We start from the raw sequence: 19,398 nt of genomic DNA, 5'->3' as shown, positions 1-19,398 counted from the left end.
TCACAATAACACATCTCTGTCACTAAATTAAAAAAAATAAATGTTACCACATGGATAACCTGGAAGATGCACAGATGCAGTTGTGTCTCTTCCCAGGACCTGGAGGAGCAGCTTGATGAGGAGGAGGGAGCTCGGCAGAAGCTGCAGCTTGAGAAAGTGACAGCTGAAGCAAAGATCAAGAAGATGGAGGAGGAGATCCTACTGCTGGAGGACCAAAATTCCAAATTTCTGAAGGTGAGAGCAGTGTGGAGGTGCCAAGGGACAGCTCTCAAAGCTGCTGGCACAGGATCTGTGACCTTTGCACCTGGACACTTGAGGGCTGTGAACAGGGCAAGGCTGAGACGCTGCAGAGGAGTTTGGCCTGACTTCCCAGAGGGAGTTTGTCATGCACTTTCCCTTCATGACTCTCCCAAATCTTAGACCTGGAGGAACTCTTTGTAGCTGCCATTGTTCTTTGCAAACAGTTTTCTAATGCTGCCCTAAAGCCAGGCCTCCTGTGTGCTGACTTCCAGGTCTCTCTTGGAAAATAAGTGTTCATGTTTCCCCACAATTCCAGTTGATCCTTAATACTGACAGTCACTTGAAATGTGCTCTGTGCTATCCCCCAGTGGGTTTTGTACATTCCTTTATTTGCATTGCTTTGGGATTCTTCAGGTTGAGTTTAAGAAACTATTTTTTGTTTCTTCCTCCTCCCCAGGAAAAGAAGCTGATGGAGGATCGGATTGCTGAATGCTCTTCTCAGCTGGCTGAAGAAGAAGAAAAAGCCAAGAACTTGGCCAAGCTGAAGAACAAGCAGGAAATGATGATCACTGATTTGGAAGGTTTGTTCTGCCTGGAATGGCCTGGGAACAGCTTGGACATGGTGCCAGGAGGGAATGGATCACTTGGGACAGGGAATGCAGTGTCTGCTCAGCCTGTGAAGTGTAACCTGAGCTGCAGATACTCAATAGCTGCTATTTCAGCCAATTCCTGAAGGAAATTTGTGTCTCTTGCAAGACTTGTTGCATCTGGCTGCTCAGTCTCTCTCCTGCTGAACTTGTCAGGTTTTCATTTTTGAGAATCTGTTTCCTTTACAGACACACTCAGAAATTCCTGCTGTTGCCTGTATCCATTAGCACCAGGGGAAAGCATCCTGGCTCCTGGGAAGTTGCTCCCACTCTTCTCTTACACCAGAGCAATGTATTCCTGTAGGAATGGCAGCAGGCACTCTTCAGGCTTCCGGGATTGTTTTTTAACAAGCAGATCTCAATTATTTTGCTTTTCTTAATGTTTTATCTGCCTTGTATTTATAGACATACTTTATTTTACAGTGCTTTATTTTTAATGAGCAGCCTGGTCTGGTGGGAGGTGTCCCTGCCCAAGGCAGGGGGTTGGAATGAGATGAGCTTTAAGGTCCCTTCCAACACAAACCATTCTGTGATTCCATCTCAAATGGTTCCATTTATTTCTGATTGTTCTGCCAGTGTTGTCACTAGCTGAACCTGCCCCATATGCAACCTCTCTTGGTTTTATGTTGGTTTTTTTTAATTACTGTAGATACTGTGCAACATTAATGAGCTGCCAAGTCAAAGTTGCAAAAGAATAAGACAAAGTTGCTCTCTGTGCCCTAATTTGGGAATAGTTCTTGCACTTGGTGTGTTGTAGCCTGTCTTGCTACATACTTTAAGGCTGATGTGCTTCTGGAAGAATATCAAAGTTTTACCTTATCTGTATAGGAAGGTATTGAACTAACAGGGGTAGCAGTGATTGATGAACCTTGTCTTTAACAGTTGCATTCAGAGACCTTAAGATGGGTCTAAGTAAGCTTTACTCACTGGAAAATAATGCTGGAGCTGCTCTGTGCTTAAATCAGGACTAGGAACTTGACAGATGTGTTTGGTTACAGAGCCATTCCGAGACTGATGACCTTAGAAGTGGAAATTAAAGCTTATATTTAAGGCATGCAATTTCTGGGCTAGGAAAGCAGAGTAAAATGATATTTGCTCTTGGAGATGATTCAAGAAGCCATTAACGTCTCTCTGCTAGAGTCTTGGCACTGCTAGGCACTGATATTTGGGGAAAAAAATTAATTCAGTTTGCTGTGAACTTTCTCAGTTACAAAACTGGGTCTTGTGACACTGCTCTAACTGTCACTCACCAGGAACTTAATGTAAAAACAGAGGGAAGAGTACAGTTCTTTGGGAATGTGAAACTGTTGAGAGAAAAGCTGTGTTGCTTTGAGTTGTCTGGAAAATCCCAGATAGCCCAGGGTGGCTCTGAGGTGATTCTTGACCATGGCTCCCTTTCCATGTTGAAGATCCTGGTCCAGGAGGAGGCTTAGGAAGGGTGAGAGGGAAATCTCTGCACTGAGGGCCCACAAAGTATTGAACAAGGGTAATAACTCCTGTTATCACATGGAATCCTAAATATATGCCAGTGCCTTTAGAATTGTTCTGCTCAGCAAAACCTTCTGTGGCTGAGCTCTGTTCCACCCCTGCTCAGCAGTGGATGTGGGCAGCACAGCCAGGGTCTGTCTGACTGTGCCACCAGAGTCAAGGACATGTTTGATTGCTGTGGCAGTGCAATGGGATGGTTGTCCCAAAGAATTCCTTAGGGCAGGAGTATCCTGGCTACACAGGTCAGTCACTGGGAGGAAGCTCTCAGGGTTGCAGAGTTTTGCTCAGTATTGGTGGGATGTGATTAAACAGCACAGGTACTTGCAAAAATGGTTTGTTCAAGTTCTCTTTAAGCTGTGCTGTTTTCCAGTAGACCTTTTTGAGTCTGGCCTAGCCCTTCCAAAGCCAGGCAAGCCAGCATTTGTTCCAGTCCATAGTTTATCTTCTTTTTGAGTGTTGATTTCTGGGATTGTCTGGCCTAACAGCTCAAGCTGGTCTGTTAGATCCCACTCCTTATTTTCCACCAAGATGTTTCTGTTGCCTCATCTCAAACAATTCACAGTTGTCACAGACTTTCCCCTGACTTTCTGACTAAATCATGCAGTTCTCCTTTGCTATTTCATTTTTCTTCAGACTGGAGAAAGAATTGAGGCAGCATAAATTAAACTTCCCACCCTCCTGCTACCCCAAACCCCCTGAGGGTGACAAGAGAAACAATTCCACATGAATTCAATTCTTTGCTTCCTTTAGAACGCCTAAAAAAGGAGGAGAAGACCCGTCAAGAGTTAGAAAAAGCTAAAAGAAAACTGGATGGGGAGACAACAGACCTGCAGGACCAAATAGCTGAGCTGCAAGCCCAGATTGAGGAGCTGAAGATCCAGCTGGCCAAGAAAGAGGAGGAGCTGCAGGCTGCCCTGGCCAGGTCAGTGTGGGACAAACCTGCTCCCCCAAACTGAATCTCACCTGGCTGCAATAAGAGCTGGGAACGCTGGAATAGCAGAGCTCTGGAGCAGCTCTGGACCCCTGTGCTGTGCACAGACATGGCAAATTTAAAGGAATTCAGTGATCCCTCAGCATCCTTGCAAACCTGCAAAAAGAAGTTTCACGTGGTGTCATAGCGTTTGGGCTCTGGAAGCTTTTTTAATCTCCCAAAATTCAGCCTCAGGAGGGAAGAATGTGTATTTCTCAGTGGGTTTTAACAAAGTGCTGGGCAGGACAGACTTTATCTGGGTCTGTGTGATACTCCTGCAGTCCCATGTTATGCTGAAATCATCTGTATTTTTTAAGTATAATTTTGCAGGAAGAGGAAATTCTACAGATGGAACATTTCTGGGCACTGTTGAGATCTACAAAATCAGAATACTTGACTGTAAACTAAAGCTTGATCATTCTGATAGTGAGCCTTGGTGGGGTCTTGAGAGTAACTGTGGGCTTTTATCTGTAGTATCTGTTATCTATCCCTGGCAGTGTCCAAGGCCAGGCTGGATGGGGCTTGGAGTAACCTGGGATAGTGGAAGATGTCCCTGCCCATGGCACAGGGTGGCAATTTGATGATGTTTAAGATCCCTTCCAACCCAACCATTCTATAATTTTTTAGGTTTATTTTATTCTAGTGGAAAAGTTAAGATATTTTTGTAGGTAATCGAGGCAGATAGTTATGAGAGGAGGTGAAATCCCATTAACTGTGGTGCCTGTGTTTGACAGAGGGGATGAAGAAGCAGTTCAGAAGAACAATGCACTGAAGGTGATCAGGGAGCTGCAGGCTCAGATTGCAGAGCTCCAGGAGGACCTGGAGTCTGAGAAGGCGTCACGGAATAAGGCAGAAAAGCAGAAAAGGGATTTGAGTGAAGAGTTGGAGGCTTTAAAAACTGAACTGGAAGATACTTTGGATACCACTGCAGCCCAGCAAGAGCTGAGGTAGGATCATGGTCTGTGTAAGAAAGCACCATTGAAATTCATCTTTGATTTACAAAGGCTGAAATGTTGATTTTTTGATGACCCTTCCTCCAGGACAAAGCGAGAGCAGGAGGTGGCTGAACTGAAGAAAGCAATTGAAGAGGAGACAAAAAACCATGAAGCCCAGATCCAGGAGATCAGGCAGAGGCATGCTACTGCCCTGGAGGAGCTCTCTGAACAGCTTGAACAGGCCAAAAGGGTGAGGAGAAAATGAACTTTCTGCTTCAGGAGTTTTTATAAGTACCATAGGTGGCCTGGTTCCTTCCATGGCAGCTGAGCTAAGGTTTTCCATGGTCACAGAGCTAAGCTGTCCTCTAAAAGTGCATCACAATTGCAGCTGAGATTTATCCTGCTGGTCTGACGATGCTGCAGCTATTTAGCAGCACATCTGAGCTGTGTGCTCTGGCCACCAGCACCAGAGCAGGCAGCAGGAGGCACAGGTGCATCATGTGGCTCCTGTTCTTGTTCTGAAGGAGGATTATTCCAACACTGCCAAAAGAAGAAGTCTCTAGGTCTTGAAATTAGAGTTGGGGTCATTACAAATGTGTGTGTAGACTACTCATATCCTGTAGGGATGTTTTTATGTAGGGAATGCTTCACAAGATTTCTTAGTATTTTTAATTAAGTGAGAAATATAGTTAGACTGTTTTTTACTGGCTTTATTCCCCTAAAAATCTTCTGCATGTCTTGTGCTCCTTGTTCAATAAATATTCTCAATAAGAGCATGAAAAGATGGAAAAATACCCTGCAATCTGAAACAAAGCTCCTGTGACAAGATGGTGTCAGCCCTGGTGATACAGCAAGAATGACACTGAAACATCCCTTATGCCAATTACTGCTTTTTAAAAAGGCTTTTGACAAATGTCACTGCAGTGCTGAGAATTGCTTTGTTCTGCACTTCCAGGCTGCTCTGCCTACTCAAATCAGGGCAGCTTTGGTTCATACCTTCCCTTTTATTTCTGTGAGATGAGCCATGCTGATCTGTTAATGGGCACATTCCTTCCTCCTTGCAGTGCTACCAAAACAGTCATTTCCAGTGCTGCCATCCCAGATCCTGCCTGTCCTGGTCCTCACTGTTACCTGTGCTGGCTGGGAGAGGAGCCCCCTGAATTCACTCAGTCTTCACCTGACACACACACAACGTCACTCAGCAGCGCTTCCAACACTCCCTGCTCACATCTTGCTGAGCACTTGGCTTCAGTCTGAACATGGAAACCTGATCTGCAGAACCACTTGGAGCAGGAAATATTCACCTTTTAACAAAGTGTTGAATTTCTTCCCCTTTGTCTTTCCTAGTTCAAGGCAAACCTTGAAAAGAACAAGCAAGGCTTAGAGTCTGACAACAAGGAGCTGGCGTGCGAGGTGAAGGTGCTGCAACAGGTCAAGGCAGAGTCTGAGCACAAGAGGAAGAAACTCGATGCTCAGGTGCAGGAGCTGACTGCAAAGGTGTCAGAAGGGGAGAGGCTGAGGGTGGAGCTGGCGGAGAAGGCGAACAAACTGCAGGTAAGGCTCTGGAAGTCCTAAAATCCTGGAAAACAGGCAAGGAACTCGAAGTTGTAACCAAGTGCAGAAATGGCCTGTGGAGGATGTGGGAGGTGACCTCAGTGAAGGGCTCTCATGGAGTTGGGAGGCCCTAAAGTGGTGATGTGCTTCAGATGGAGAAACTGGACAGCTGTGACATCAATCCTGAATGTTCTGGGCTGTGCAAGAGTTACAGTGGCTTTGAAGGATGTGGCTTCCATCCTGGAGAGCAAATCCTACAGGGAGCTCTGCACAGTCCAGCTGGAATACGGGATTTTGGCTTGGCTGTGGAATTGAGTAGATTGAGCTGAGCTTTTCCATAGGTGTGAGCAAAAATTCATGGTGGCCACAGGTTTGCTTTTGTGCTCAAAGCTGGCAGGGAGGGATTGCAAGCACAGGCCCATTTTTCTGGGAAATGGAGCAAACAGGCAAAATGCAGCCATGGCTGACCTCTGAAGCACAGCCATGAGGACTTCAGGTAGATCCAGCTGAAGCACTTCAAAAAGGGAACGGCCCAGTTCTCTGTGGAGGAAGCTTTCAGGCTGTCCTCACTGTATATAAAAGTAGTGTAGCCCAAAATAATACACTGGCACCTGGCAGTAACCTCTTCTCTTGCAGCGATGCTTTAAACCCAGCTGCCACCCTGATAATCCCTGAATTAATGCTTCCATGAAATATATGGTCCTAGAATTAAAATAGCATTAAAGTGTGAATGCAGGGATCAGAACAAAGTGCTGTGCTAAGTACCAGAGCTTAATAGCATAACTCTTGCTTTGTTACTGCACTTCAGGACTGACATTCAGCTTCAGTTCTGTAGCCACACCTCAGTATTTTTAGCTGGTCTCTCTCTGCTGGGCTCTGTTGCTGCCTTCCCATACCTGGAATTTGTTGAGGTTTTGTGTTGTGCAGTTCCAGCTCCCAGTGGGGTTTGGGCTGTGCTGTTACCTTTGGGCTGCTTGCTTTGCAGAATGAGCTGGATAATGTCTCCAGTCTCCTGGAGGAGGCAGAGAAGAAAGGCATCAAGTTTGCCAAGGATGCAGCCAGTTTGGAATCTCAGCTTCAGGATACACAGGTGTGTGTGCAGCAAAGCTGAGCTTGGCACTGGAGCTTTGCTCCTCAGGGAAATGCTGACTGCTAACAGAAAATACATTTTCATTCATGCTTTGGGAAGTCCCCTGGGTAGAAGCTGAATTTCCTGTTGAGTCCAGTGGATGTGGAACCAAGTTTTCATTGTCTGAGCTTCACTACCTGATAGCTGGTAGTTCTCTTTTATATCTTTGTGGGAGATAAGAATCAAATAAAAAACCCCTTTCCAGGTAGAATTTAATGTCAATATCCGTGGGGTATATGAGGAACAAAACCCTGTCTTCTACTGACAGCTTCAAATTCTTACAGCTGAAGTTCAAACTGTCAGGCTTTGGTTCTTAATTAAGAAAATGCAGCTTTCTGCAGATACTCATGACTTCAATGCATTTTGTCTTCCCTGTATAAAAGTTCTAATGGTGACCACTTAACTGCAGAACTCCTTGAATGATGTTAATCACAACTGGAGGGGTTTGTAGGGAGCAGGATGGGGGAGAGGGGATGGGATGGGGGTTACGTTACACCTTTCATTACTTTGTTAAGACAGAAGTTTCCACCTTTAAAGTGACCTTTATCTTTAGGCAATGCAGAAAAACCTGGAAGCATTGTGCCATTGCAGGATTTGCTGCCCCATGTTCTTCCCAGGTGGTTTAAAATAGGTGCTCTGTGCTTGTCTGAAGAAAGGAAAATGCATTTTGAAGGTGACTTCTGTGCTAGTCCCTTGAAAGGTGGAAAAGCATCACCCATTAACTTCTAGAACAGACTCTGGCATGAATTCCCTGATCAGAAGTAAGCTTTATGAAGGTTTAAAAGTGCCCAAAATGAATGGTCAGTGGCTTTTTGAAAACCCAAGTAACAGATGTCTTCATAAAGCATGTCCTTGTCCCAAAATCTGAGACAAAAATAAACCTGAAACTCCACAGGTGGAGTTGTGGGGGTTTCAGAGCACACTCAGCTCTGCCCATGCCTGTGTTCCAGGAGCTGCTCCAGGAGGAAACCCGCCAGAAGCTCAACCTCAGCAGCAGGATAAGGCAGCTGGAAGAGGAGAAAAACAACCTGCAAGAGCAGCAGGAGGAGGAAGAGGAGGCCAGGAAGAACCTGGAGAAACAGATGCTGGCCTTGCAGGCCCAGGTAAGCTGCTGTGAGTGGAGGCTTGTGTGAGGTGTCCCAAACCGCTGTCCCAGAGCTTTGGGGAACACATCAGGGAACCTCCACAGGTGCTGGAGCAGATTGTGGGATGAAGTTTCCTGTGGCCTTTCTCCATTGCAGTGATGATGTGTGCAGTGATCTGTGATGGGCAGGGCTTTGCCCTGCTTAGCACCCTGGAAACTCCCAGTTTTTGTGTTCCCTGAGCTTGCAGCAACATCTCTTCCTGCTTTTGCACTTTGCCCCTGGGTGCCTTTCCTCCCTCTCGTGATGCACTGAGGGACTTCACTTGTTTTTATTGAATTTCAGTTGGCTGAGGCCAAGAAGAAGGTAGATGATGACTTGGGAACCATTGAAGGCCTGGAGGAGACTAAGAAGAAGCTGTTGAAGGACATGGAGTCCCTAAGCCAGCGCCTGGAGGAGAAGGCTCTGGCTTATGACAAACTGGAGAAGACCAAGAACCGCTTGCAGCAGGAGCTGGATGACCTGATGGTGGATCTGGATCACCAGCGCCAGATTGTCTCCAACTTGGAGAAAAAGCAGAAGAAGTTTGATCAGGTACTCCAGTCTCCTGTCATCTTCCTGGCTTTTTAGGATTTTTAAGCAGCATCTTGTTTTTAGTGTTGCTGCAGAAATGAGCCTTGTATAAAGAAGGGTCTGACAGGAGTGCTGTGGTTATTGATAATCCTGTGAGCAGCTGGCCTTTGTTAAGAGGAACTTGCCACTCCCAATTTTGTGAGCCAAATGCCATCTCTGAGGCTTGTTAGATCAAGTAATCAGCTCTTCATATACAAAAAGAGACTTATGCTGAAACGAAAACTTAAGAGTTTTATTGTAATCCCTCAAGGTAGACTAAAAAAACGATCTGAAGAGTGAAAGATGGAAATCATATGAAACTTGAGTCTTGATGAGTAGCTTGCTTTCCTCCTCTCCTCCCAGAGGAGCTGTAGCTGTTCTCTTACTGGTACTTTGATCACGACTGATGGACCAGACAGCTCCTGAAGGCCAGTTAAACTTAGAGCATGAACCACTTCCTGAATAAAACACCTGAGGCAGGAAGGACCTGATTGTGGAGCTTAAGAGATAGATTAATTGTTTCTTCTGTTCAGATGCTGGCAGAAGAAAAGAACATTTCTGCCAGATATGCAGAGGAGCGAGATCGTGCTGAGGCAGAGGCGAGGGAGAAGGAAACCAAAGCCCTGTCCCTGGCTCGGGCCCTGGAGGAGGCCCTGGAAGCCAAGGAGGAATTTGAAAGGCAGAACAAGCAGCTGCGTGCAGATATGGAAGATTTGATGAGCTCCAAAGATGATGTGGGCAAAAATGTAAGTATGGTTCCACACTGGGACTAAGAGGGAAAGCTCCCTGGTGGGAGAAGGGTCTGTGACACAAGAACAGAACTTTCTGAAGCTGACCCAAAATGCTGGAGGAATTAATGCCCAGAATAAGGGGCTGGTCCTTGTTAACATGAGGCCTCTTCAAAAGCTGTGTTCTCCCCCTCTGCATGGAGGATTCCAAATGTCAGTTTTATACTTTTGGATCACTGGAGGTGGGACTGTGGTCAGACAGAACTGGTTATGTGTTGCTGCTCTGATAGATGGGGACAGCCACTTCCTCATTTTTGTGTTGCTGGGTGTATTTTTGTGTGTAAATGAGGGATAATGAGGATTTCTGTTACCTTTGGTCAAGCTGGGTTGCAGGACGTGGTTGAAGCGAAGGCAGAGCAGAACTGTGACCCTTCAGTGTCCTCCCTCCTGCACCCAGCTGAGGCAGCAGCAAAGGCCCCTGTCACAGCCCCACATGATTATCCAAGAAGCAGATCTGCCCTTCTGCCAGGCCTGGGTGAGGGGTGTGGGTCTGCACTGACCCTCTGGGGCCTCTGCTTCAGCCCCCCACTGTTGCTCTGCCTGTTCTGATTCATTGTCCAGCTCAGAGGGCCACAAAATGCAGTCCCTGACCTGTCCTGCTGCTCGAAGCTGCTGGTGTGAGGTCCCTGAAGGACAGGCTGTGATCAGGGTTTGTGCCTTAGGTCCACGAGCTGGAGAAGTCCAAGAGAACCCTGGAGCAGCAGGTGGAGGAGATGAGGACTCAGCTGGAGGAGCTGGAAGATGAACTGCAGGCCACAGAAGATGCCAAACTCCGTCTGGAGGTGAACATGCAGGCTATGAAAGCCCAGTTTGACAGAGATCTGCAAGCCAGAGATGAACAGAATGAGGAGAAGAAGAGGATGCTGGTGAAACAAGTATGTCTGGTTTACTCTGTGTTGTAGTCAGAAGGGGGGGAGGGTCTTTTGCCAGAATTCTGGGCCTCTGTGCTACCAGAAGAATAAAACTTTGCTTAAAGATTCCATCCTATGGAAATCCCAAACCATAGAATTTTTACAAACCATACAGTAGTTCTGGCTGAGGACTGGCCACTGCCACCAGGCAGTGCCAGGCAGCTGCTCGTGGCATCCAAAACCACTCACGAGGTTTGGCTGTTGCTGCCTGGGTGTATTCCCAGGACAGGGATATCTCAGTTGCATTTTCAAGCCCATCCTGTTTGATATCCAGGAACAAATCCATGGATGCGGAGATAGACTCAAAAATTAACTGAACAGATTCCCAAATGAAAATCATGGCAGAGCTTCCAGGTTCACTGGGCTTGAGAATTCTGGGAACACAGAGATCAGAAGAGCCTCAAGAAATGCCTTTAGAGTTCCATGTTTGTAAGAGAAGATGGTTCTAAATTAACATTAAGTGTTGAGGAATAAGCCAGCCAGTATTTCAAGATTTATCACAGGAAAACAAAATCTGAGAATCACCAGTGTAGAGATATCTTAGGAATAAACCTGGCCTGGAGGGTTTGGAAGGTCACTGCAGTACACAGTTGCTGTTACCTCAACTGGACAAGAGCTCCTGACCTTGCACTGGGAGGGAGATTTGCTTCCAAACAAAACATTCTTTCCTGTTGGTAACGTGTGGCATTTCTGGCTCAGTTTATTTTTGCATAGGTTTGGCTCAGTCCATGTGGCCTGGCTGTTCACACACTCCTGTTTTGTTTTGGGAAAAGAAGTTGTTGGTGTATAAATGCCAGTAACAGGCATTCAAAGGGAATGGTTTCATTGTTTCCTTGACACAACGAGGTGATTCTAGTTCTTATTTTCCATCAGAGTTAGTGACATCTGCCCTGGAGCCATCCCCTGTGGTGGATGGGAGTGGTGGGCAGGAGGCTGAAATGGAGATGCTCCAGATGCCGAGTTCTTTCCTCGGGTTTCCCTTTTGCTCAGTGCAGAGGTCTCTACTTCCATTTGGGATTTGGCCTTGCCATCCACAGTGCCTTCCCCCTAGCTGCCATTCCGTGGCCTTTTCCCATGGAGAGGTGTCCCTGTGCTCTGGGCAGGCCTTTTGGGGTCCCTGCCCTGCTGAGGGCTGTGTGGCCCTGCAGGGGCTGATCCTGCCCGTGGTCCCCAGGTGCGGGAGCTGGAGGCCGAGCTGGAGGACGAGCGCAAGCAGCGGGCGCTGGCCGTGGCAGCCAAGAAGAAACTGGAGATGGACCTGAAGGACCTGGAGGGGCAGATAGAGGCTGCAAACAAGGCCCGGGATGAGGCCATCAAACAGCTCAGGAAGCTCCAGGTAGGCACAGCTGATCAGGGAGCTGGTTCTGTCCTGGGAGCTGCCCAGGGACTGCTTCCATTCAGTGCAGCTGAAGGCAGAGGGAGAATCAGACTCCACTCATGGGTCTGAGAGTATCTGACCTGGATTTATGCTCTACTCAAAACTTACCCTTTTACAGACTCTCAGAATGGTTTGGGTTGGAAGGAACCTTTAGGCTCATCTCATTCCAAACCCCCCTGCCACAAAAAACACTTTCCACATCCCTAGAGGTGTCCAAGGCCAGGTTGGATGGAGCTTGGAGCAACCTGGGATAGTGGAAGGTGTCCCTGCCATGGCAGGGGTGTGACTGGATGATAATTAAGGTCCCTTCCAGCTCAGGCCATTCTAAAATTCCACTCTATAATTCTGTGGAATGCTTGGAGTCTTGGAATGTGATATTTCTGACCAGGCATTGAAGGGTGGAAGGATGAGAAAATGAACTTCTACAATACAGAAGAACTGGAAATGCCTTTAAGTGGAATGAAGCCACTTAAGGAGAAAAGCTTTATCTCTTAGGGGCTGGAATGCATCAGAGCTAGAATGGATCTTGTGATTGTCCTAATGCAGCCTGGCTGTTCCTTACCCTGCTTTCCACCTGCAGGCTCAGATGAAGGACTACCAGCGGGAGCTGGAAGAGGCCCGAGCATCCAGGGATGAGATCTTTGCCCAGTCCAAAGAGAGTGAGAAGAAGCTCAAAAGTCTCGAAGCAGAAATACTCCAGCTCCAAGAGGTGAGTTGGAAATCCAAGAGATTTGTTTTTCTTCCCAGAGTAAGGCAGAGAGTGAAAATATTAAAAAACAAGGTAGTGAGTTGACCAGAGAAATGGGAGCCAGGAGAACTCTGGTTCCCCTGCTCCAGGTCATCACTGAGGTCTTTACAGCTTCATAGGAGTCATTCCAGGAGTCTGGGCTTCCTGGATAGCAGGGAAGCTTTACTGCTGCTTAAACACACTCGAGCCTTCCCTACGGTGTGCTGGGTGGTTCAGGAGTCTCTGAGAGGTGCAGTGTTCAGTGTCAGCACTGAAATGGGTTCTTAGGGTTTATATATTTACAATTCCCTCTCTGGCCTCAGTGAACCATTTGTGTGTGTGGAGGTTTATCCCTCTGCCCTCTCAGCCCTTTCTCTTATGGGCATCAATGTTGGCACTTTATGTAAGAGCTCCAAGTCTTGCTGCCTCTCTCTCATCTTCCACTCTCGCCCTGTGCTGCCACAAGGTCAGACTGCAGAGTGTCCCTGTGCCTCTCTTGTCTGCTTTAGCTGCAGAACAAGGCCTGCAGCAGTTGTCCAGACTCACCACCCTTCCCTTGGAGCCTTCACAGATAACGTGGCACTGCCTGGAGCTTCTCCAGGCGGACTTTGGTGGCCTTCAGGCATCAGTGTGGCACTCGTAGAGCATTTAATTGTCCTTAGCAAATGCTTGAGTGTTTCTGCCACTTAAGGGATTTATAATCTGGGGTTCAGTGCTGTGTGTGCTGTTGTGCTAAAGCTTTTCAGTTTTTATTCTCTTCTTGCCTTCATGCTGAGAGCTCTGTGAGAACCTAAAACATTTGCTTAATTTAGCACCTGCTGTACACTGACTGTGTCGGTCAGAGCATGTGGTACAGTGGTTGCTCCTGCTGCTGAGGGCTTGGGTGTTACTGATCTTCCTGGATTTTCTTCGCCTTGCTTTGTGTGGGGAACAGGGAGAAGTAACCCCATTGCAGTCCCCGGGCAGTGCGGGAATATCCGGCTGATGTGTCCTGCTGGCTTATCCATTAAAAGCCCCCAGGGATATCCCAGTTCACAGCATCTCCCAGAAGCTGTTAGGAGGCCGAGCTGTTTGCCGAAGCTGTAGGGTTCCCGAGGCTGCACTGACTCTTTCCCACCCTCGGCAGGAGTTCGCGGCGTCGGAGCGCGCCCGGCGGCACGCGGAGCAGGAGCGGGACGAGCTGGCGGACGAGATCGCCAACAGCGCCTCTGGAAAGTGAGTCTGGGCTGGGACAGGGAGGCTCAGGCTGGATCCTAGGGAAAGGTTCTTCCCCCAGAGGGTGCTGGGCACTGCCCAGGCTCCCCAGGGAATGGGCACGGCCCCGAGGCTGCCAGAGCTCCAGGAGCATTGGGACAGCACTGCCAGGGATGCCCAGGGTGGGAGTGTTGGGGTGTCTGTGCAGGGCCAGGGGCTGGATCTTTCTGGATCCCTTCTAGCTCAGGAGACTCCCTGATCCTAAGTGACCTCCCCAGGAGCTCTGTGGGCTCTGGACACGCCCTGACCCCTTCCCCTGTGCAGGTCAGCGCTGCTGGACGAGAAGCGCCGGCTGGAGGCTCGGATTGCCCAGCTGGAGGAGGAGCTGGAGGAGGAGCAGAGCAACATGGAGCTGCTCAACGAGCGCTTCCGAAAGACCACGCTGCAGGTGAGCCCAGGGGCAGCCGCTGCTGGGGGTGACATCCACGGAGGCTCTGGTGGCACTGAGTGACCCCTGTCCCCTCCCTGCCAGGTGGACACGCTTAACTCGGAGCTGGCTGGCGAGCGCAGCGCGGCCCAGAAGAGTGAGAACGCGCGGCAGCAGCTGGAGAGGCAGAACAAGGAGCTCAAGGCCAAGCTGCAGGAACTGGAGGGCTCTGTCAAGTCCAAATTCAAGGCAACAATTTCTACTCTAGAAGCCAAGATTGCACAGCTCGAAGAACAGCTCGAGCAGGAAGCCAAGTAAGGGGAAAAACCTGGTTGCCTGTATGGGTTAAAGAGCTGAAAGTTCCATGCTGGAAGTTTCTGAAAGGCCTTGGGTTTATTGTCTGGAGACTCCTGTTTAGGGGATAAACTTTACCAAGGCAGCTGTAGAGTAACTGGGGTTGGGAGTTTCAGAATCTATTTGCTTCCTGCCAGCTGGATGAACCCTGCAAGGTGTTGATGTCGCAGAGCCACAGGGTGCTGCAGGAGTTTCCTGGGACAAGGTGAAATGTCCCCTTGAGACCCCTGGTTGCTTGGTTAGAGGAACAGCTTAGGTGGGACAGTTTGAGACTAATCCTGTGCTCTCCAGAAGTCTTTCTGCAGTGAATTATCCATCTGTCCTTTCAATCCTATTCTCAAAATTCACTTTTTTAGCTGGTTCCTCCCCCCATCTGCAGCTGGTCCTACCGCCACCTCTGTCCTTTCTGTGCCCTGGGCTCTGCAGCAGGCCCGTGTTACTGGTTAAGCAGCATCTTTAAAGCTGCTCTGTCCAATCTCGTTGTGAGGGCACCCTCTGAGCCCTCTTTCCATGCTCACATGGCCCCAGGGCAAAGGCTTTGTGCTCTGAGAGCTGCATCCCTGCATCCCAGGCAGCCCCTGGCATGAGTCAGTTCCATTGCTGGTGTCTGGCATGTGCAGAGAGCTCAGTTACACCTTCAGGAGGGACAGATCCCGTGTTCCCAGCCCTCAAGTACTGGGACAAAGGATGGCTTTGGATTGTTCCAGGGAAAGAGCAGCTGCCAACAAGCTGGTGCGCCGCACGGAGAAGAAGCTGAAGGAGGTTTTCATGCAGGTGGAGGACGAGCGGCGCCACGCGGACCAGTACAAGGAGCAGGTGTGTGGGGGTCAGGAAAACCTCCCTGGGGTGGGAAGGGCTTGTGAAGAGGAATTGGAATGGAAATACCTAAGGGAATCTACAGTGATGGTTAAACCAGCAGAGAAAGCCCAGCAGGGATTCTCCCTGTGTGTGTGAGCTCTGCTGGGCTGGGCTGTTCCCAGCCTGCTCTGCCAGAGCCAGGAGCTCCGTGGTGTTCCCGGGCGCTGAGGCTGTGCTGCGTCCCCAGCCGGGGGGAGCAGGGTTGGGGTGCAGCTGTTGGGGTGACCCTGAGTGCCGGCTTTGGCTGCAGATGGAGAAGGCCAATGCCAGGATGAAGCAGCTGAAGCGGCAGCTGGAGGAGGCGGAGGAGGAGGCCACGCGCGCCAACGCGTCCCGGCGCAAGCTGCAGCGGGAGCTGGACGATGCCACGGAGGCCAACGAGGGGCTGAGCCGGGAGGTCAGCACCCTCAAAAACAGGCTAAGGTCAGTGCCACTGGAACACTGGGACTGGGATCTACCCAAGCCCTTCTGAGCCCGCAGACCCTCCATCGTCCCTGGGGAACATCCAGCTGGGAACTGCTGAGATGAGGGAATGGGTCAAACCGGAGCCTGGTGATGGGAACAAGGAAGCTGCCAGATATTCCACAGGGATATTCCTGACAGCTCCTGAGCTCAGACTCCTCAGAGTTTCCATTGGCAGGTTCCCTGGGTAGCCAGTTCAACCCAGCCACAGGTAAATGTGACAGAGGAGGTGGTTCAGTTGTGCCTTTCCAGTGGTTGGTGCTGGCCCCGTTTTTCCTGGCCCTCACTTTTGGGGATGTTGCAGCAGTTTCCTCGAGAGCAGGTCTGTGGGACCCAGGTCTGTGCCAGGGATAGGGGGGAGTCAGCAGGGATGAGGCTCCTGCAGCCCGTCAGCCACGCTGAGGGGCACAGAGGGGCTGGGCCTGGCTGGAGCTGCTGAGCTGAGCTGAGCTTCCCTGGCAGCCTTGGAATTTTGTACAGAACCTGCTCTTGTCTCTGCTGGGTGCTCCTACAGAGACAGCAGTTTAGGTTACTGGAGACTTGCAAACCTAAGGTGAGGTATAAACTGAGCAGGAATGCCAGAGAGGTGTTGGAGCTCAGGGTTCTGGCTCCCTGGGCAGGGAGGGGGCTTTGAGACTCCCTGTGGGACTGAGCTGCCCCATTCCCACATGGCTGAGCAGGGAGGGCTGCCAGGGTGACCTTTCAGTTCCTGAAGGGACTTTGGACAAGGGCCTGGAGGGACAGGACACAGGGAATGGTTCCCACTGCCCGAGGGCAGCGTTAGATGGGAGAAATTCCTCCCTGTGAGGGTGCCAGGCCCTGGCACAGGGTGCCCAGAGCAGCTGGGGCTGCCCCTGGATCCCTGGCAGTGCCCAAGGCCAGGCTGGACATTGGGGCTGGGAGCAGCCTGGGACAGTGGGAGGTGTGGGATGAGCTGTGGCAGGGGTGGGATGAGCTGAGCTTTAGGATCCCCCCAGGCCAAGCCCTGCGGTGCTCTGGGCTGGCCCGGGCTGTGCAGGACCCTCACCCCGCTCTGTTCCCCGGCTCGCAGGAGGGGAGGGCCCATCACCTTCTCCTCGAGCCGCTCGGGGCGGCGGCAGCTGCACATCGAGGGCGCCTCGCTGGAGCTGTCGGACGACGACGCCGAGAGCAAAGGCAGCGACGTGAACGAGGCCCCGCCCGCCCCCGCCGAGTAGCGCCCGGCCCCGCCTGCATGCAGAGACCTTTCCAGCCCCGGGCAGGAGCACTCGGAGCGCCCTGCCCTGCCCTCGGAACTGCCTTGTGGCCGGAAAGCTGCCTTACGACCCTCGGCATGTGCTACAAGGTTCCTTATCATAGGTCAACCATGTCTTAAGGCTCTCCAGCCTCACCACACTGTACCCTGCTTCAGATATAGGTACAACTGCTTTTTTATATATAGTAAACAACCGGGATCGTCTCTGTTCAGTGCATCTCTTTTCCAGATACTCATTGTAAAGCCATTTTATAAAGCATCATGTGAAGGATGAAACTTTTTTTTATCAATCCAGAAGCGTCATTCCCAGCGGGTGGGTGGCCAGGACAGACCCCTTGCCGTGGCTGTGCATGCCTTGTGTCCAGCAGCATCCTTCAGGCTCCGGGCTCGCCGGCCCCGGGCTGGGCGCAGTCTCTCAGATCAGTGAAGACCAAACCGCACCTGTTTCTTTCTTTTCTCCCAATTGTTGTGATCCGCACACAACCCCTGAGTGAACTGTGAAAAACGGCCTTGGGAAGTGTTAGAGGGAAGTGTAGGGATGAGTGAGTAGTGTCCATTTTTATCCTGCAATCCCATTTGAAGTGTTCTCAGCACCTGCTCCATCCGTTCGTGTCCATGCAGTCCAGGCACACCGAGGTGGGTCCCCGTCCCCTGTACAGCCCTGCGTGCTCAGAGCCCCCGGGGCCCTGCAGACACCCAGGCTGGGATAATGTGAACACCAGTGGGAAATAAACACACAGCACAGGCAAAACTAATTTATTAATGTGAGGCCGAGTCAGGGCGTGGGAGGCTCTGGGACCGCCGGCAGCCCCGGGGTCCTGCGGGGCCGGGGCTCGGGGCTCCCGCCCTGGATGGATGGATGTTGCCTGCCTACAGTTAACATGCCAGTGGATGTGAATCCTTTTTTTTTTTTGTTGTTGTTTTGTTGTTGTTTTTTTATTTTGAGCAGTATTACAGTGAGTAGTTAGCGTTCTTTTTGTTTAAATAGCTGAAAACTGACATTACAGAAAGTGCCTTAGACACTACAGTACTAAGACAACGTTACATATATAATTTGCCTATATAACAATGATTTAATGTATTAATTTTGACTGTGCTTCATATCATGTACCTCTCTAGTCCAAGTGGTATTATTGATATTAGTGACAATGAATCAGTGTTAACTAGGAAACTTCCTCTGCCACATGCTCAAAACCCGTGGATTTCCCTTTTTGGTTAAAAGCTTTAACATCTGTCGCAAAGGTTTTGTTGTGTGTGTTTGGATATTTTTAATCAAACTGGCTGTTGACCACCAGGCGTCTGACTGCAAATATCTTGTTTTCTTGTATACCCATATTTCTAGACAATGATTTTTGTAAGACAATAAATTTATTCATTATAGATGCGGCCGCCTGCTCTGTTTACTTACTGGAAGAGCTCTCCCGAGGCTGGCATAGACCTTAATAAACGAGATATGACTGGAAGCTGCCTTTTCCCTTTTTCCTGTTTTGTTTGTTTGCTTTTTTTTTCCTTTTATTTTGACCTAAATACAGCATCAATGGCTTGGTCCGAGCTGAGCCCTTGCCTTTGAATGCCACTGGCAGGGCCCAGCTGGAGCACAAAGGGAGCTCTGAGCTCTCCTGCTGCCCCTCAGGGCCATGGCACAGGCACAGCCCCACTTGTGCCTTCAGCAGGCTCTGGGCTCCTGCCTGAGCAGTTGCATCCCATATTTTGGGGTCCTGGGGTGCAAAACCTGCCCTAGAACTGGGGGAGGAAAGGCCCAGGAGCTGCAGGAGTCTGGGCTGGGAGCTTTTGGCTCCCCCCAGAGAGGTGGGAAAGGGGGGAGGGAGGTGAGTGGGTTAAAAACGTGAGGGAATGAGGACACAGAGCAGGCCGAGGGGCTGGGTGGGTGCTGCTCCCACCCTTTCCAGGGGACCTGTGGCTCCCGGGGCCTGGCTTGGGGCTGGAGCCTCCAGCACCGAGGGGCTGCTGGAGCCCAGGGGTGGGCCCAGGCTCCTGGATGGAACTTGGTCAGTCCTGGGCAACCTTTTCCTCCTTCACTGCTGTGGAAAAGAAGGGATGAGGAAGGGCTTTTCCCTGCTGCTGGCACGGCTGGGAGCAGGGCAGGGCCTGTCCCTGTCCCTGGCAGCCGGCCTGGGCTCGGCTGTGAGCTGGGACTGGAACGGGGCAGGAGGGCGGGCGGCCGCAGGGAGGGTGACCCCGCTGGGCTCAGGGCGTCTGAGGGTCTGGCAGGAGCTGGCAGCGAGTGCGTCCCCAGAGGAACGGGGGGTGCTGGGGTGTCCGTGCGGGGTGTCCGTGCGGGGCCGCACACGAGCACAGCCTCGGGCTGGGCAGCGGAGCCGAGCCCGGCCGGACAGCGGCAGCAGCGGCAGCCCCGGCTCGGGCCCCAGCCCGGCTCTTGTGCACAG

The 19,398-nt window shown here is 50.4% G+C and overlaps 1 protein-coding gene across 4 annotated transcripts in view; it reads left to right on the top strand.

Annotated features, from left to right (window-relative positions):
• MYH10 (myosin heavy chain 10) overlaps positions 1 to 18,453 on the top strand; it is a 91,637-nt gene extending 73,184 nt beyond the window's left edge. For all 4 annotated transcript variants that reach the window (XM_032129192.1, XM_032129190.1, XM_032129191.1 and 1 more), the window contains 19 exons: positions 97 to 234; positions 698 to 821; positions 3,126 to 3,297; positions 4,080 to 4,292; positions 4,386 to 4,530; positions 5,628 to 5,834; positions 6,820 to 6,924; positions 7,914 to 8,066; positions 8,391 to 8,639; positions 9,191 to 9,403; positions 10,108 to 10,320; positions 11,531 to 11,692; positions 12,315 to 12,443; positions 13,588 to 13,676; positions 13,980 to 14,103; positions 14,188 to 14,396; positions 15,144 to 15,252; positions 15,545 to 15,717; positions 16,808 to 18,453. In XM_032129192.1, coding sequence (XP_031985083.1) covers positions 97 to 234; positions 698 to 821; positions 3,126 to 3,297; positions 4,080 to 4,292; positions 4,386 to 4,530; positions 5,628 to 5,834; positions 6,820 to 6,924; positions 7,914 to 8,066; positions 8,391 to 8,639; positions 9,191 to 9,403; positions 10,108 to 10,320; positions 11,531 to 11,692; positions 12,315 to 12,443; positions 13,588 to 13,676; positions 13,980 to 14,103; positions 14,188 to 14,396; positions 15,144 to 15,252; positions 15,545 to 15,717; positions 16,808 to 16,952 — 3,072 coding nt within the window. In that variant the 3' untranslated portion in view covers positions 16,953 to 18,453. The remainder of the gene's footprint in view (positions 1 to 96; positions 235 to 697; positions 822 to 3,125; positions 3,298 to 4,079; positions 4,293 to 4,385; positions 4,531 to 5,627; positions 5,835 to 6,819; positions 6,925 to 7,913; positions 8,067 to 8,390; positions 8,640 to 9,190; positions 9,404 to 10,107; positions 10,321 to 11,530; positions 11,693 to 12,314; positions 12,444 to 13,587; positions 13,677 to 13,979; positions 14,104 to 14,187; positions 14,397 to 15,143; positions 15,253 to 15,544; positions 15,718 to 16,807) is intronic.
• The last annotated feature ends 945 nt before the right edge of the window (positions 18,454 to 19,398 follow it).

The sequence above is a fragment of the Corvus moneduloides genome, chromosome 19 (genome assembly GCF_009650955.1).
Source record: "Corvus moneduloides isolate bCorMon1 chromosome 19, bCorMon1.pri, whole genome shotgun sequence".
Taxonomy (NCBI): domain Eukaryota; kingdom Metazoa; phylum Chordata; class Aves; order Passeriformes; family Corvidae; genus Corvus; species Corvus moneduloides.
The sequence above is the reverse complement of the archived record's forward strand: the minus strand, read 5'-3'. Positions and strand labels throughout refer to the sequence as shown.